Source organism: Ambystoma mexicanum, chromosome 12 (assembly GCF_040938575.1).
Source record: "Ambystoma mexicanum isolate Mex_15411 chromosome 12, UKY_AmexF1_1, whole genome shotgun sequence".
NCBI classification, from domain to species: domain Eukaryota; kingdom Metazoa; phylum Chordata; class Amphibia; order Caudata; family Ambystomatidae; genus Ambystoma; species Ambystoma mexicanum.
Window position 1 is genome coordinate 893,354,593 of NC_090936.1, and position 16,768 is coordinate 893,371,360.

The following is a 16,768-nucleotide window of genomic DNA, read 5'->3' on the forward strand; positions in this document are numbered from 1 at the left end:
CATTCGTTAGTAGGCCTATGTTTACCTTATTTTAGGAGACTGAGGTACTTAGGTTGCCTATTTTTTGTACATTTTCAGTACAACGCCCCTAGAGGTGCAACCAGTATAAAACATACACATTCTTAGAAAACATATTTAAAATAATTAAATCACGACAGTGGGTCTGCGCCCTTTGCCTTTCCAGATGTTTTGGACAACTTGCATTATCTTTTGACAGCATAATGAGGGACCATGGAGTTGTATTCCAAAACATCTGGAGAACTGCAGGTTGGAGACCTCTGACCTACAGGTTAAGTCTGGCGTATCTTCGAGCCCAACGAACATTCATCAAAAAATATTTCCCAAAGCATACAGATAGTAAATGTGTACATTTTGATCATTACAATAAATGAAAAGGCACTGGATAATTACATGCATCAAATGGCGGAATATTTCAAATCCAGCTTATACAAACTACACTTGGTAAAAAGTATTGCTTGGTGGAAAAGCATGTTAGCCAAATACAACAGAACCGACCTGAGTGCCTAAAACAATATCAATTTACTTACACATTTGTGTTTTAATATGTGGAACAATACAGTAAATTAGTATATACATATCCATGCTGAAGGCATAGCGTTTGCACAGAGTTTAACCTTGACAAGATACTTTGGGCCTCATTACAAGTTTGGTGGTGCAGTAAATATGATGATACCACCAAATGGATTTACTGTTACTGCCACTTGGTCCGGCAGAATTACTGCCAGATTATAAGTGGCGGTATGGCATCATAAGTCCCCATTTATTGAGTCCATAGGACTCAGTGGGGATTCCAGTGGAATTCTCGCTAGTGGCAAGTCTGCTGAAATGTCTGTTTTTTGGCAGTTAGGTGGTGGCATTACTTACAGCATTTTGCTGATGGTTTATCTTCCACCCCGCCGCCAAAACCAAAGTTGAAGGTGCGGTAATGCAGCAGTAACTCCCTTAGCGCCGCGTTATCGCCATATCGAGCCACACTGCCTAACTCGTAATGAGGCACTACAGAATACTCATCAGAAAACACTTATATAATGTTGCCGTTTAATTGGACTTTTCTTCATTTTGGGTGTGTTTTATTCTTTGCATCCTCTCATACAGACCTGGAAAAAGCATATATTTTATTGAGCAACTTAAAATAAACACCATGCACTGGAAGCCTGCAAGTTGTACGTTAAAATATTTCAACTCACAATGGCTGAAGAGAAACAGGATTGTCAAACAGTTTCGGTCTGGTCTCCGGGGCAGCCATGTATACCTGGAAATAACTGCCATAGTGCCTTAAGAGCAGGGAAATATTACTGACCTTTGTCCGGATGCATTTGCTAAAGGTGAGGGGCCATTGCGGGCACGTGGTTCTTCGCAAGTACTCATTTCCATTATTACTTTATCCAAAGACTTGCAAAAAAAAAAAAAAAAAAAAAAAACAACTAATATTATAAATGGAAACCAATGTGTGTATAAATAAGAGTTGAAGTGCATTCATTACAAAGACTGAATTCAGACATAAAACCACTTAAATTCATAATCAATATTTTCTTTTATAGTCACTGACCACCTTTTTAACGCCTATACATTTAGAGCATCATAAACGAACAAAATTAATATGCTCTGTATTTTTGCAACTTGAAATATTATTCATGCATATATATATTTATAGCCATCACACAAGAGCATGGCATATTTAGGTTAAGTGTGATTGTCAATTAAGTTTCACAAACTAACTTAATAACTTATGAAAACTCACATTAAAAAAACACCTTAAATATCGAGGCAGCCACGCAAACATGGAAAACCTCCGAATTTTTTATGCACTAGTCCACGTTTAAAAAAAATATTCTGATCGTGTTTGAACAGCGTTTAACATGAGTTTTCTCAGATAAAAAAAAAGAATTCGGCTCAAATAGCTAACAATTGGTTGCTTCGATTTTCAAGAATTTTTACATGCACCAAGATTTTATCATAAATTGATGGAATGAACATTTGTTTTTGAAAATCGAGCTGATGAATTTGGAGAGTTTAACGTTTTAAGATGTATTTATATATCCCTCATTTGCAAAATTAACATACATTTTTGATATGCAGCATACATGTACAGCATACATGAAAGTGAGGACTAACTTTGCTCTCACTTTGTAAATATATACGCGATTTATGTGAAAAAAAGATCTCCTATACGTACATGAAAATGAGCAGTATTTTTGATCTCACTTTGGATAGGACATGTACATGTTGTAGATGTACAAAACTTAAAATAAGTATACAGGCATGCGCACAGAACGTATATGTACGTACTGTCAAATTACTATACGTCTCCTTTAGAGTCATCAAAATGACAACTAACTGATCTTACTTTTTACATGTCTCACAAATGCTTATCAGAACCAACATACACGTACAGGTTCACACACACACACCCCTACTTTACACAATCGTGTACAAATCAATCATACACAACTTGTAAAACGTCTTATCCACTTAGACGCACACACTCGTACACATACAAAAAGGTACATGTACGTACAGTCAAATTGTTACACTACCGTGTACGAACAATAGACTTACAACTTGTTAAAGTCATATACACTGACATACACAACCACACACAATTTGCTACAAAATTAACAGAATATGGACATTTTTAACATACACCTGTGAAGAATGGAGGGAGCATCTGTACTCCTACCCTCTATATGGCAGAGTAGAAGCACAGACCCCCCCCAGCCAAGGCTCTCTATATGGGAGACGTGGACGAGCAACCAAGGCTTAAGATCTCAGGAGGTGATGCGGGCTGGTTCTTAAGTACAGTGTAGTCCCCAAGCCCCCACAAAGGAATGTCCATACACTATGTTATGTGCTAACAGTTCTTTATATAAAAATAAGGTTCAAGATTTATACATCAATTAATGACACTTCGTACGCTGGAAATTTTAATATGACAAATATATACAATGTCTATGTGGTACTACTCTTAGCTATTGCTTCCTTTAAAATGCATCAACTGCTGACAGTTATAATGGCATACAAATCATGCAGCAATTTTTAACAGCATAGATCATAGGAAGGAAGGCTAGTTAGTTTAATAATGGCAGAATGCTTTCTCCAGCTACCTAAATGCAGTTCTGGGTGAAGACCCCCCCCCCAACCTGTGCAACCTATAATGAAAAGTATTAACAAGGCCAGTATATTATTGTTTAAACAGTCTTGTATCCTGGTCAAAACGTTCAACCACCCCAATGTACCGGAACTGGACAAGTTTCTTCCATGGTTCGTCGACGGATCCCTCGAGTGCAGACTCCCTTTAAAGCAGGAGCCACAGGGCGTCGAGATTCCTCAAAGAAAAGTGAACACTTGCGTCAAGACTGCAGCTTCAACCTTTGCGGTGCTCTTCGATGATCGATCGTGGAAGTCCTGTGAAGCTGAGGCTTGCAGTCCACCTCGGTGCAAAGACTTTGGTGCCCCAAAGAAGACTCAATGATGGATGTAGGACCAGCAGCAGGCGTCAGGAGATGCTTCAGTGGTCCTCTGGCCTGTTGGTGCAGCATCCGCTGAACGTACCTAGGGATAGCTTCGGCAATCGGGATTCGACCGCGGGATGGACTCTGGCTCTTCACTGCGTCAGCATCTTTGTTGGCTTCCAGTGGCGGGAAACCCACCGGCGGACTTCCCCGGTAGCAGACGAACTCAACTTTCTCTACCGGGACAAAGCGGTCAACAGTGATGGCAAGGGAGCTCTTCGTTCAAATGCTCTTAGGCAAAGGTGGAGCGTTGCGGTTTCGGTCGTCGTCGAGCAGCACGGTGTCAAGCTGTCTCCTCTTCTGGGCAACACGACTAGACTAGCTTCCAGCAGCTATGGAAATCCTCCAAACGCTGGTCGACTGCAATGGACTTCGATGGCCTCGAGGTCCTGTTGCTTTATTTCAAGATTCTTGGTGGACCCCTTCTCCGGTAGACCGACTTTCGTGACTGGCTTCCAGGGTACCTCAATGAAGATCAGCTTTTGCACGATGTTCCCTCGTAGCTTGGGGAGAGGTCTTCTAACTAGGTCCTCTATTGGATCAGTCCTTGACAGACTCGACAGCTTTTATATTTCATCTTCTTCCAGCTGGGCTTCAAGGATGAGCAGCTTCAAATTTCAACTTCAGCTTCTGAATCTATTGGGAAGTGAGAGGTCCCCAGATATACACATTTGTCCCTCATTCACTCTGGCTGAGCCAGGCTCAGTCAGTCAATCACACAGAAGGGCATTCAAGCAGGCAGGAAGCCAATCAGGCTCACAGGCATTCAGGCTATTCCCTTCCACCCAGACACCCATAACAAGGAATGTGGATTTGGGCAAGCACCCGGCCTTTCAGCACATCACACTGCATCCATGACAGTTTCAGGCAGGGCTGTCTCATTCATTGTGTCACACACACAGAAACCAGACACCCATAACATAGAATGCATATTGGTCCCACACACCATTCACACAGGTCCTACCCCAACGGTGAACCCACAACATACAGTAACTGGGAAGGCTCCAGCAAGTCTGGCCTGGACTTCCCCCACAATACCATATATGGTTCTTCCACCCAACAGCCAGTCAGGGGAAGGGGCCGAGTCAGGGCTTCCCATGACTTTGGGAAAGCCAGGTAAAAGGCAATCAAAACCAAGAGGCCACAGGGACCATCTTGCCTTCTATCATGAATCCACTGATCCCTATGGCAGGGCCTGGGTATCCCAAAACATAGGATACTCTGAGCACCCGTCACATTCAGCATGAAGCTGCCACCAGCCCATACCCTGCTCTCTAGCCAATACACAGGTGCCCTAAAACATACACTAGGGGTACAGGGAAGAGCTGCACTGGACTCCTGTGCAGAAAACACAGAACACAAATAAGGGAGTACAGGGCAAGGACATGGAAGCCCTGCCCCTTCCATGCATTCCAGTATCACAATCCCAGCATAGTTTTACAATGCAATATAAAAGTATTGGTCAATTGTTATGCGTGTGGTTATGTATATACTATGTACCAGAAATGTGTATTGCATAAATGTACGAAATGAAACTGTATGCTTAACTTCATTGCAAATTGGATACATTTACCAGCTGTAAACAATGTGTGAATTTTACAAGACTTCATGCAAAACACCCATACACAACTTATAAGCCATATACACACAGTATACACACACACACCTTTAAATGCCTTACACCACACACTCTAATATGGCACACACACTTACACCACATGGTCGTGTGCCAGACTCACTTATGTTCATGTTTTTACGTTAGTACATTTCACACATCCACTTAATACATGTACGTCTTACAAACTGTACATGTTAGTGTAAATGTATAAAATCCCCATGTACATTATGTGACACATTTAGTATGGTCTTACGCCACACACTTTTACGCCACACTCCTTTGCCATACACTGTTACCTAATACGGTAACACTCTTACGCAACATTCAAGAACCTCCGACACATGTGATGCCATACTTAAATTAGCCAGTAAAATTTTTTTTTAAAAGAGTTGAGGTTAATTTTACAAAAGCTAAAGTCTAAACAGTGGACATAGCAAAGTTAAGGTATTATTTATTTTTATTTTTATTTATTTGTAAAGCGCTGACACAACCCGGAGGCGCTGTTACAGAATGTTTTGTTGTGGTCTTAGTTGCATATTTATAACGCAATTAAATACCCATAGGTTTCTAAGCACGGACCCAGGGATCGAACCTGTGTTGCTTTGTGTCGTCTTGCTTCCAAGGCAAGCACGTTGCCACTGAGCTATCCTCCCGGGACAAACATTTATTACATATCACCACAATAACCATACACCAGCACTGCAAATGCAACCAGACCTAGAACTATAAACGCGCACTCCAACCACTACAAAATACTACCTACCTCATTGCTCCATATCAATACAAATCTAACATTAACATATTAACTGTAATAATAGGCAGGTTACATCACTACCATACTTAAAGTGATTTCATGATTTTGATATCAGCTGGATGATTACAAATTCCCTTGCTTCGCGATGTACTTAACATACTTATTGTTTCATTGACTATTGCAAATATGTCAATTGTTTACATTGGTATAATTTCCTGATATCCAGTTCTTCATATTTGTTGTCTTATTTTCTTTCCAGGTGTTTTGACTTTTTTTTACTGGCTTAATGTAATTAATCATATTGCCAATATGTACTGCTTCCATTAATTATTGTAAAGTGCTTGGGTGAAAGTGCTCTAGAAACGGCTTTGAAAAGATTTATCCAGCACATACGGGACTCATTGATTGATGTGTTCAGCTCTGACGCAGTAATCTCAGCTGCAGTTAAGAGGTTCATAAAAACATCTATGTAGATCAATGTCCAACCACAGTGAAAGGGCCGCTGACCAGAGGAGCAGCCCTCCAGATAAGCCTCGTTTACTCTGCAAATACTTTCAACCAAAGACATTACATGTTAAAAAAACGCCACAAAAACTAGTAAACTGTGGACCTAAAGGAGATTGCCACCCTTGCGTGATCCACACATCTCTATGGATATGTTTCCATCAATGCGACCAGTATAGCAGCGCCAAAGGCAGCAGCTCTGGTATTATTACTTTCTAAACTGAAGAGGAAATTGAAAGTACAATTGCATTGGCGCAAAGTAGTAGGGATTAGGAAAACATCTTTAGAGTTAAAATAAACTTTGATTTGCCTAAAAAATACCACGAGTATGAGAATTACTTATTCCCTTCCAAAATCATTTTACTTTCAATCTTAAAGAAGCATTGGCAAAGCTAACCATTATAGCTTTTTGTAGGTATGTTATAGGTATTTTACAGGCACTTTCACAATGGTACTACCTGGCTATAATACGGCAACAGCTGGCAAATTCTGTTAGAACCTAGGCATATTTTGTTAGGGCCTGGCAAGTTACTATCTAATGTCTGTACAATGCTTGGTTTTAACAGGAATTCGTGCAAGGAACAGGTGCAAAGACACATATTGCTTAGAAATCATGTGGCTAAAGGCAGTCTTATTTAAGACATGTTAATTACACCAGGGAGTCATTTACAGATGCAATTAAGCCACTGCCTTGAAGACAAATTTTTAGAGCATGAGAGTTTTGGGCAGGTATTGGGTGAGAATGACGAAGGGGGATTACCAAGACCATGGGTGTTGAACGGGTGGGAAAAAATCCTAATGCCCAATAGCTCAAATAAAAAATATGGAGTAAAATACTTCTACATCAAAATCTTACCTAAGGTTTGGGGTAGGGGGGTCTCTACGCAGAAAGTGGTGATTCTTAGTAAAATCCTAAAGCAAAGTCACCAATTTGTAACGTCACATTTCCCTAGACAGTCATTAAGCACAAATTCCAGATGTATAACGAATTAGCAGATCAGGCAATTCATCCAGTCAGGTACCAGGAACACTCACCTCTTCTTAAATGCCTCCTCAAAGCCCTTCATAAACACTTTTGCTGACCAAACACACACATTTTTAGGGTTTTCTGCAATGAACCACAGTGAGTCTGGCAGTGGATAACACCGTTGCAAGGCCAGGATCCTCTTCCTCACTAACAATCCTCGGATATCCAACAAAACATGCCTGCAGGCCAGAAATCTAATAAGTTCTGGGGAGAGCACAATCGTGTGACACTGAAATTGGATCTCCTTCCTGACAATCGCTGCCCACATAGGGTTTCCCCTAATGCGAGAGTGAGGAAGCACCACCAAAACAGTCCTTCCAGTGTTCCGATGACCTACAGAACTTTTCCCTTTGCAGGCAACACGCTTTATGAATTCACTATGCAGGCACCTCGGCTTCCAGAGCAGTTCTTCAACGAAAATAGGCCGCTCCTGCCTTCTAATCAAGATGTTCAATTGGTCAGCGGGTGCAAGTGAATCTAGGTCCTATGGCCACTGCCCCAATTACCAGCTAATCACTTCACATCTTTTGGGGCCTCTTTTGGCACTCTTTTCCTAACCCTGACCCTTGGTTTCCTTACGTAAGCTGTATCCATCCTCTTTTCTTTTGCACTTGGTCAAATGGTGCAAGTGGAACTAACAAAAACAAGGGGGGGTTCTAGGAGTTTCCCTACTACCAGCCTATATCCCGGTTTAGAGTCTCAACCAGAGTCTTTAGCTCACCATACTTTCACAGAAAAGAAAAAGAAATGTCCACTTCATATCAGTCTTTGTCCTGCCCAAGGGCAGTCCAGCATCGAAATGCCTGGCAATTCTCTTCTGAACAAGAGTACCAACAGCAACCCCAGACACGTGTTTCAGCCTGATTGGGCCTCGTAAGTGAGGTGGAGCTGTGCCTCTCTAAAACCAGTGAGCAAGGATTCCACGTCTGGATTACCCTAGTAATTTAGGGTGAAAACCCAAAGCTACTTAATATGAAAAAACACCATCACCTCTTTGTTTTTTGCAAGTGGAACTAGGTCACGTGACCCATGCCCCTTTCTCAACTCTTAGATCACAGGGTGTCTATCCCCAGAGCAGACTAAGAAAAGGGCAATTCCTGTTTGGGCCTGGAAAGGGCTGGAACCCCCCCCCCCTGCTCCCTGCATCCAGGTTAATCCCACCTCTTGTCTTCCATTAATTAATACCCGCAGTGTTCCACAGCTAACCTGAATTTAGACTACATCTCCTTCAACATCGATGGTAACAAGATCCCAGTGGCCAAAGAGTTCAAAATGCTAGGTTTTTATCTCGACGCCACCCTAAATCTACATAAACAGGTTAACGCTACGGCCTCAGTCACGACATATACCGGGAAACTAATCGGGGCATGCAAACCTCTGTTCTCCAAGGAAAGCTGTATTACACTTGCCAAAGCATTAATACTGTCCAAGCTCAATTACTGCAATGGGCTCTATTTGGAAGCCAGTAAATATATGCTCAATAAATTACAAATCTTGCAAAATAATGCTCTTATATCAGCACTGAGCATCCCAAGAAGTGTTCACATATCTGAAACAAGTAGATAATATAAATGGCTGTCAATCAAGGACATGTTTCGACTCAAAACTATGTCCCACACCTATAAAGCACTGATTCATGTGCCCCCCCCCCCCGTAACAGAAAAGTTAAAATTAAATTCATCTACCTGAGTAACTAGGTAATCTAATGATCTAATGCACTCGGACTGATAGTCCCCAGATTTAATCTACAAAAATATGGTGGGATTAGTTTCCTAGTCATGGCTGCTCAGCTGTGGAACTCGCTCCCTTTATCCTTAAAAACATCTAAGTGAACTGGCCACCAGGGAGCGCACAGATGAGTATCCTTCCCGTGTGAGCTACGCTCTTCAGGCACTGAAAGCGGTTTGAGCCCCCGCTGAAGAACCCCGCCCCAACCTCTGAAAGTTAGTGATCCTGACGCCTGAAGGCCTCCCCCCGCCCCCAAACATCTGGGCGGGGGGGGGGGATCTGTAGAAAATCTGTAGATAATCAGAGCGGTTTTTGCCGAGAAATCTGCAATTGTCGGCACGACAGACAGGTGCACCGCACAGCACTAGGCGGCCCAGGCAGGGGACGTTCCCAAAGAGTGCTGAGACCTGTGAGCCATTAAGACGTTGCTCCGGCAGAAGTCGGCACACCGAAGGGCCCACAAGAAGCAACGGATCCCTCTGCATCACCACAGCTGACTGGGTGAATGAGAGCGGCCCCGCTGCGCGGCCCAGTGACGTTCAGGCCTGGGCCCGGCAGATCCGTGTACTGCACGCAGCCCTCAGTCCTAAGGAAGAAACATCCCCTGACTGTCACCTGCTGGCGTGCCCCCGTGGTGCCCCCTATTGAGGATCCCACGCCATATGAACCAGGACCTGGAAGCGGAGCGCAGCACTGCTGAAACGCCAGGACAGACCTGGCTGCGCACCTAGTCACGGATCTTGCGGAGCCGCCTGCTGGTGGGTCGATCGCTCTCCACGCACAAGACGAAAAGTGCCATTGTGCTTTTGCCTGCATCACGGCCGTATAAGTCTCCTCATCATCCCTGGGTCCCTCGTGGTAAAACACACGGGCTACGAGCGACCTCCCCTGCCCAGTACATTACGTTCTCTCACCGTAAGCAGCAAGAGGGGACAAAGTGGTGAACGGCCCTTGCTCTCGTGACGGCAGACTCAACAATCCAACCCATGGGATACAACTTGCCCCAAGGTGTTTGTGGTGGGCCCCTCTCCATACTATGTCACCATCCAACAGATACGCGGACCATAAGCCCCAAGCACAACACGTCATGATCGAGGCTTGATGTCGGTCGGCTGGCCCCACGCCTGAACACGAAGCAGTTCCCTTGCTCATTCAGGACCCTGAGTCACGTAAAGCCTGCATTAGAGGCGCTGGGAGCTGCCCAAACACAGTGAACTACGTGAACAGAGAGATCAGCATGGCTGTAAGATGAGATATATATGAGGTGAGGAATCTTAGTACCACCTCCAGTGCCTGGAATCATTCTGTAATCACCCAAAGTGCAAATTGCTCTTACCCTACAACAAAGCGGGAACCTGAGACGTGGTACCAAGTGCTAAGGTGAAGCAAAGAGATACAGAACCCAGAACCTCACAGTGATTGGTAGCTGGAAATAACGCTGGTACTCGCCCGACACTCCTGTACAGCGTCGGTCGAGGTCCGAGGCAGGTCCTCCCTGCACGAAGATAAACACCTCAGTCCCTCAATACGTCGCCTGCCCCACCCGGCATACAAACGGAAAACATTAGCTCCGTCCCTCGGAACCCCGAACCACACCGAGGAATAAGTCTGCAGCGCTCGCCACCCACGCTGACGCTCAGAGGTAGAAAAGCGACACAAACTCATTACTCGGCTGCGCATGAAGCTCACATGGAGCACTACGTGCCTAATAATTGGAATCATACTGAAGCCATCGCCCCCAGATACAGCGCTACCTTTGTGACATAACTGATTCAATATAGGGGCGTGTACCCTCTTCTCCGAACATCGGCGCCAAGTAAACCCTCTTTAATCTGCGCAAGACTCCTGAACGGGTCTAAGTCCCACTCCACGCAGTCAGCTGAGCGGCCCTGAACCAAACACATATGGACATAAATGAGAAGCTCGCTCTGTATAGTTTCACCCCCGGAACCACTCACGCTAAATCCCTCCCGGACCCCACAATGGCAACCTCGGGAGCCCAGTTGGCTGCAACCAAAGCTGATGTAACGGACCTGCTGAACGAGATTAAAAGGTATGAGAGCTGATATAGGCTCCAAGGTCGATAAGATAACGCAGAGGATAGACAAGATGGAGGAGCGTATAGTGGAGGTGGAACATAACCAGACCGCTCTCACCACGCTGGAAGCCCAAATGGGCCAACGCATAGCTGATATCGAAGCCAAGGAGGAAGAAACTCGCATGAAAATTGACGATTTGGAAAATTGAGAAAGGCGCAATAACATCCGCATCTTTGGCGTCCCAGAGAAAGAGGGTGAAACTGAACGAGACCTGAAACAAACCCTCCATACTCTCATAAAGCTACTCTTTGAAGAGGACTCCATCGACGAACCGAAACTGCATTCACAGAGCAGGTGGTGCCGCAGGCGGACTAAGGACAATCTTAGCTCGGTTTCATAATTATACGGACAAAACCAGGGTTCTTGACAAGGCCAAACGAAATGCACAGATCCCCCTGGAGGAAGCAAGGATCTCAATTTTTCAGGACCTGTCGTTGCTCACATTGGCCATGTGAAGGAAGTGCATCCCGTTCACTAAGTGGTTGAAGGATAAAGGAGTGCGATATAGATCGGGGTATCCCTTCTCTCTTACCTTTGAATGGGAAGGAAATACGATCAGACTGACAACCGAGAAGGACATTCAAAACTGTGCAGCCGATCTACTGGGAGACCATACAGGAGAGCCGAATTAGGAAGAGAGAGAGATGGAGACAACCCCCAACAGCGTCGCAAAGGGACGAGGCGGAGGCGAATCCTCCGCTCCAGAACGTACAGGCGGATGAATGGGTCCCCAGATGCTGAGTGATGACCCCCGAGAGGGACGGTACCTGAAGACAAACAAAGAACATTGCATACTCAGAATGACTCAGCAGACTGTAAGAAGGTGATGATCAACAGAACCAAAGAGGTGAAGGTGTGGGGGGGGGAATCATAGCGGGGGCTCATTTGTTGGTAAAATGATGTAATGCAAAGGTGACCAGGGCAACATAGGTCCTCACTGGTGGTCTGACCCCAGTCGGCAATAATGACTGGGCTGGCTCGGACGCCGTCAAGAAGAGGGGAGGGGAGGGAGGGGAGGGACGAGGGTGGGAGAGGAAAGATGGGTGTTCAGTGTTATGCAAATATGTAAGAGCTGATCTTTACAACCACAAGGGAAACACAGATTTGCTAAAGTCCCAAATACCCACGCGACAACTTGTCAATAGGTGATTGCAGCGACTCCCAATATCTCAGAGGGTGCTCTCACAAGAATCTGCTAGCTTAACGTCAAGGGGCTTAACTCCCCCATGAAAAGGTCTATGGTCCTAAGAGAATTCAGGAGGTCTGAGATAGATGTACTGTTTCTGCAGGAGACGAAGTATGCCAGAGGTGAGGAGCGAAAGGTGATACCGCCCAGGCTGGGGATGGAATACTGGGGCTCCGGGACTCTGAAGAAGGCGGGAGTTGGAATATTAGTGAAAAAAGGAATTGAATTTAAAGTCTCTAAGACCTGGATGGACGTAGAGTGGAGGGTCCTATTGTTAATGGGAACCATGAGAGGTCTAAAGATTACGTAAGCGACACTATACGCTTCAAATGTGAGACAGGCTGGGTTCATACAACGCACAGTCTCTAAAATAATGCTAGAGGTCGAGGGCCATGCGATTATTGGGGGTGACTTCAATTTATGGGCTGACACCAAGAGGGACAGGCAGTCAGTGGCACCTGACCTCCCCAGAACTGGCCGATGCCGGTAGAACAGCGGTAACCGGAATGATGCAGACATATAAGCTACGGGATGTGTGGCATGCCCTACACCCAGACACTATGGGCTACACTTTCTACTCTACACCTCATGGCACATACACGAGAATTGACTACATTTACATTTCGGAAGAAATCATGGCAGGGACGGCTCACTCAGCAATTGAGCCAGTCACTTGGTCAGATCACAATATGGTCTCTGTGGAATTAGATCTGGGGGCACTCCCACATAGCGGGAAAAAATGGCCCTGCAATGAGTCGTTCTAGACTTTCCCCATCTTTCATGCAGAAATGACGACTGAAATAGAAGAATACATTAAGGTGAATGATACTGGCGAGGTACCTATAAAAACTGTATGGGAAGCAGGGAAAGCGACCTGGCCGGGGGAGGGGGGGTATTAATCAGAGAAGGTGCAAACAAGAAAAAGGAGAGGACCCTGATAGAAAAGAAACAGAGCAGAGATAAATCCCTTAGACTGGGCGGCCCGAACAGCCACAGAGGGAAGGGAGGAGCAAATTAATCTGTTCAGGCAGAAAAGAGAGCAACTCCGCCTCCTCGAGGAAGCCCAAGTCGTCAGGAGGCTTCAACAACTCAAGCAAAAATATTATGAGAACGGAGATAAAGCTGACACCTTATTGGTGGCCATACTTCGTGGACAAAGGGTGGAAAGATGGGTTGCGTCCATCGAAGATGGTTGAGAGGCTCCCAGGAAGCACAAGAAACAAACATTGCAAAGGCATTTGCACGGTTTTATCAACATCTGTATGAGTCTGAGACAAAGCAGGGTAACTCGGAAATAAACAGCTACCTCACCGGGATAACAATGCCTGTAGTAACGAGTGATGAGGCGGACATAATGAACGCCCCAATCACTGGAGTGGAGATCGAGGCCGCAATAAAGAGACTACCTTTAGGGAAAGCCCCCGGAAATGACAGCTACACAGCCAGTTTTTACAAGACATTCCTGTCTCCCCTTCTTCCCCTCTTAGTGAAGCTCTTCAAAGATATTCTCGACTTGGGTGCTGCCCCAGACTCTTTCGCCGAAGCTCTGATTTCAGTAACACCAAAAGCAGGAAGGGATCCCAAACACTGCGGATCGTATCACCTGATATCATTGATTAATATAGACGCGAAGATCTACGCGAGTATATTGGTGGCACGATTGGAAATATACATGCCCTGGCTCATACATCCAGATCAGGTGGGAATTATTTTGGGTCGGCAGGGATCCGACACTATGCGGAAGACCCTGCACTTGATAAACAAATCTAAAGAGAGCAGAGGAATCAGTCCTCCCATCTATTGATGCAGAGAAAGCATTTGATAGGGTCGAGTGGGGGTTCTTGGAAGCGGTCGTAATCAAGGTATGTCTCGGGTTGAGATTTAGGAGAGGGGTGAAGGCAATCTATACATCTCCCAAGGCCTCAGTATCGGTCAATTCAGATTATTCGAGATGGTTCCCCGTGGGCAGAGGAACAAGTTACGGTTGCCCCTGTCGGCCATACTATTTGTCTTGTTGCTCGAACCACTAGCACAAGAAATTAGAGCTGATCAATCGGTCAAAAGGGATCTCAGTCAATGGACAGGAATACAAAATAGCATTGCATATGATGACTTAGTATTACACATCACTAACCCGATAACATCTATCCCCAGAGCAATACAATTGATAGAACACTATGGCCTCCTTTCTGGCTTCAAAATTAACAAGAGCAAGTCCATCCTGTTCCCCCTTCACGAACCCACACAGAGAGACAAAGAGAACTCTGAGACCCTGGGACTAACCATTGGGGGGGGGGAACCTTGAGATACTTAGGGATTAACCTGGTCAAATACTTGGATGCCCTTTACGAAGCCAACTTCCCCCCAACTACTTGAGAAATTTCGAGCCGATTTGAATAAGTGGCAGAACCTCACGGTCTCCTGGATGGGGAGGGTGAATGCAATTAAGATGGTGTGTCTTCCACGATTCTTATACCCCTTCCAAATGCTCCTCATTAAAATGCCAAAATCATTCTTTGGCAAGGTCATGAAGGCCATCTTACAATTCCTCTGGCAGGGGAAGAAATCAAGAATTGCATACAATGTACTAACACTACCCAAGGAAAAGGGAGGGGTTGGTTTACCGGACCTTGAAAAATACTAGATGGCGACAGTTAAGAATACCAATACCGCATCTGAGGAACCATACACACTTACAATGGCTAAACCTCGACAACTTCTACTTCACCCCTGCCACCCTTTCCGAGTGGCTCTGGGTCCCGAAGGATAAATTGACGCGCTGAATACGGGAACATCTGATTATAGGTACTATTTGGGAAATTTGGCGGGACAGTCCGGACATGCGAAATATCACGGCCATCCCCATTGAGCCACATCTGGGCACCAGGAATCAGAGGTAATTCCAGATCATGCACGGTTCCAATCTTGGTTCGAAGCGGGCCTAGAGAGGATGGGCCAACTCTGGAAAGGAGGGACATTTATCACCATTACCGACCTCGAAAGTGCCCTAGATATAGGGAAACTCTCGGTTTTCCACTTTCTTCAGATGAAGGGTACAATGCTGAGGGAACCATGGAAAGACAAGATACAAAGGGATCTCTCCCCCTTTGAAAAGCTTCTCGATACTCTCTCGGATACTAAGGGTCTGATTTCGGTCATCTACAAGACTCTGACAGAGGCAGGCAAGGGCTCCACAACCAACCTCAAGAAGAGATGGGAAACGGAAATGAATGTGGAAATTGGCCCTGAGCTATGATCCAACATATGTAGGGGAACCACAAAGGTGTCAATCGCCTCCCAGTATAAGCTACATGCCATCAAACTTCTCCACAGGTGGCAATACGATGCCCATAGGCTGTCCAAAATGTACCAAAACGGTGAGCCCCAAATGCTAGCGGCAGTGTGGTCAAAGCATTAACTATTGGCATATGTAGTGGGGATGTCCCAAAGTGAAGGTGTTCTGGGATGAAGTCCTAGGGTGGATCAGGGACATAGAGGGGATCCAGCGTGACCAAACACCCCTTCTGATACTGTTTGGGATGGAGTTGAATGAAGATGCGTATGTGAGAGCAACCGTTCTAATCTCCCCCTTATTACTAGCAGCCCGAGCATGCATTGTCATTAAATGGAAAGCTAAGATAACCCTGAGCAAGAAGGAATGGGTAAATGTTGCGACTAACATCTGTGTGATGGAGAAGATCACTGCAGGTCTACACAGGAGAGCCACACAATGTGATACCCTATGGCAAGACTTTGTTGACAAACCTATATCTAATCACTAGACCACAAACCAACATGGATCTGTGTCGTGAAATGCTACAGCATATGTGTATGAACAGTCATGATCACTATAGGATGAGGCCCTGACCTTAGGAGCCAAATGAGAGAGAGTCCTCTGGCAAGTGTCTCGACCACCCTGTGACCACTGCCCTTGAGAACATGGGATGGACACAAATCTGGTTGTATGATGGGTTTTTTTGCGGACGAAGATCTATAGAGGGACATATTTTAGCAAACACTGTATTGGACGGGGGGTGCTAGGAGGGAGAGGGAAGCAATGTTGTTGCGATATGATTCTATGACCCAGATTTAGACAAATGTCTTAGTTACACCTTCTTTATGTAACAATGTTCTGGTTATACACACTGAAATCCTGGGTTTACGTGTTATGTTTGAATCTAATAAAATCAAATTAGAAAAAAGAAAAAAAAACATTAAGTAACTTCATCAAATGGCTGACCGAATAGTATCAACCTTAATACTCCTCTACCATTCCGCTACTGAACGTCCAAACTGAACCTATGACCACACAGTTTGAA

General features: G+C 45.0%; 1 protein-coding gene across 2 annotated transcripts in view; it reads right to left on the minus strand.

The window, feature by feature from the left end:
• Positions 1 to 16,768, minus strand: part of BLTP3B (bridge-like lipid transfer protein family member 3B) — a 2,399,137-nt gene that overhangs the window by 2,004,767 nt on the left and 377,602 nt on the right. For both annotated transcript variants that reach the window (XM_069629381.1, XM_069629382.1), the window contains exon 4: positions 1,322 to 1,413. In XM_069629381.1, the coding sequence (XP_069485482.1) occupies positions 1,322 to 1,413 (92 nt within the window). The remainder of the gene's footprint in view (positions 1 to 1,321; positions 1,414 to 16,768) is intronic.